Source organism: Pygoscelis adeliae, unplaced genomic scaffold, assembly GCF_000699105.1.
Source record: "Pygoscelis adeliae isolate BGI_AS28 unplaced genomic scaffold, ASM69910v1 Scaffold190, whole genome shotgun sequence".
NCBI classification, from domain to species: domain Eukaryota; kingdom Metazoa; phylum Chordata; class Aves; order Sphenisciformes; family Spheniscidae; genus Pygoscelis; species Pygoscelis adeliae.
The window spans coordinates 1,551,929-1,552,393 of NW_008823922.1; the positions used below are offsets into that span (position 1 = coordinate 1,551,929).

The 465-nt window shown below is 49.7% G+C and overlaps 1 protein-coding gene across 1 annotated transcript in view; it reads right to left on the bottom strand.

Annotated features, from left to right (window-relative positions):
• LOC103914000 (chromosome unknown open reading frame, human C10orf71) overlaps positions 1–465 on the bottom strand; it is a 20,816-nt gene that overhangs the window by 4,151 nt on the left and 16,200 nt on the right. Inside the window, 1 exon segment of the mRNA XM_009320607.1 lies at positions 1–464. This exon segment is cut by the window's left edge and continues 20 nt beyond it. Coding sequence (XP_009318882.1) covers positions 1–464 — 464 coding nt within the window.

Below are 465 nucleotides of genomic sequence, written 5' to 3' on the forward strand. Positions count from 1 at the left end.
CTGCCCTCTGTGCCTCAATGCCAACCAGCCTACCTCCTGGGCATGCAACAGGTTTCGGTGCTGCTTGTTGTGCTCTGCTGGGGGCACAAACCTACTTTCCATTTCCCTATAACTGCTGCTCACTGTATCATCCAGGGAAAAGGACCTGAACAGGGGCAGCTTGACAGCCCTTATTACCTGAGGTGACCTGAATGTGTTATCTTTAATCATAAACAGACTGGGTTTGGTTGAGCTTGAAGTTGGGGGTGTTTGTGGCTCCTCAGACCTGGGGATGGACATGTCCCTTATACTGTCGGAAGCAGAATCCATGCTGTTGGCCTCTTCCTTTTTCTCTCTCCTTAGTGTCTCTTTCATCAAGCTCCTCTGTTCGTTCCCAGTAACCCTACCCTCCTTCTTCTCTGCTGCACCAGTACCAGAGCTGATACAAGCATAATATTGCAGTTCATCTTCCCCAAACTCTTTCCC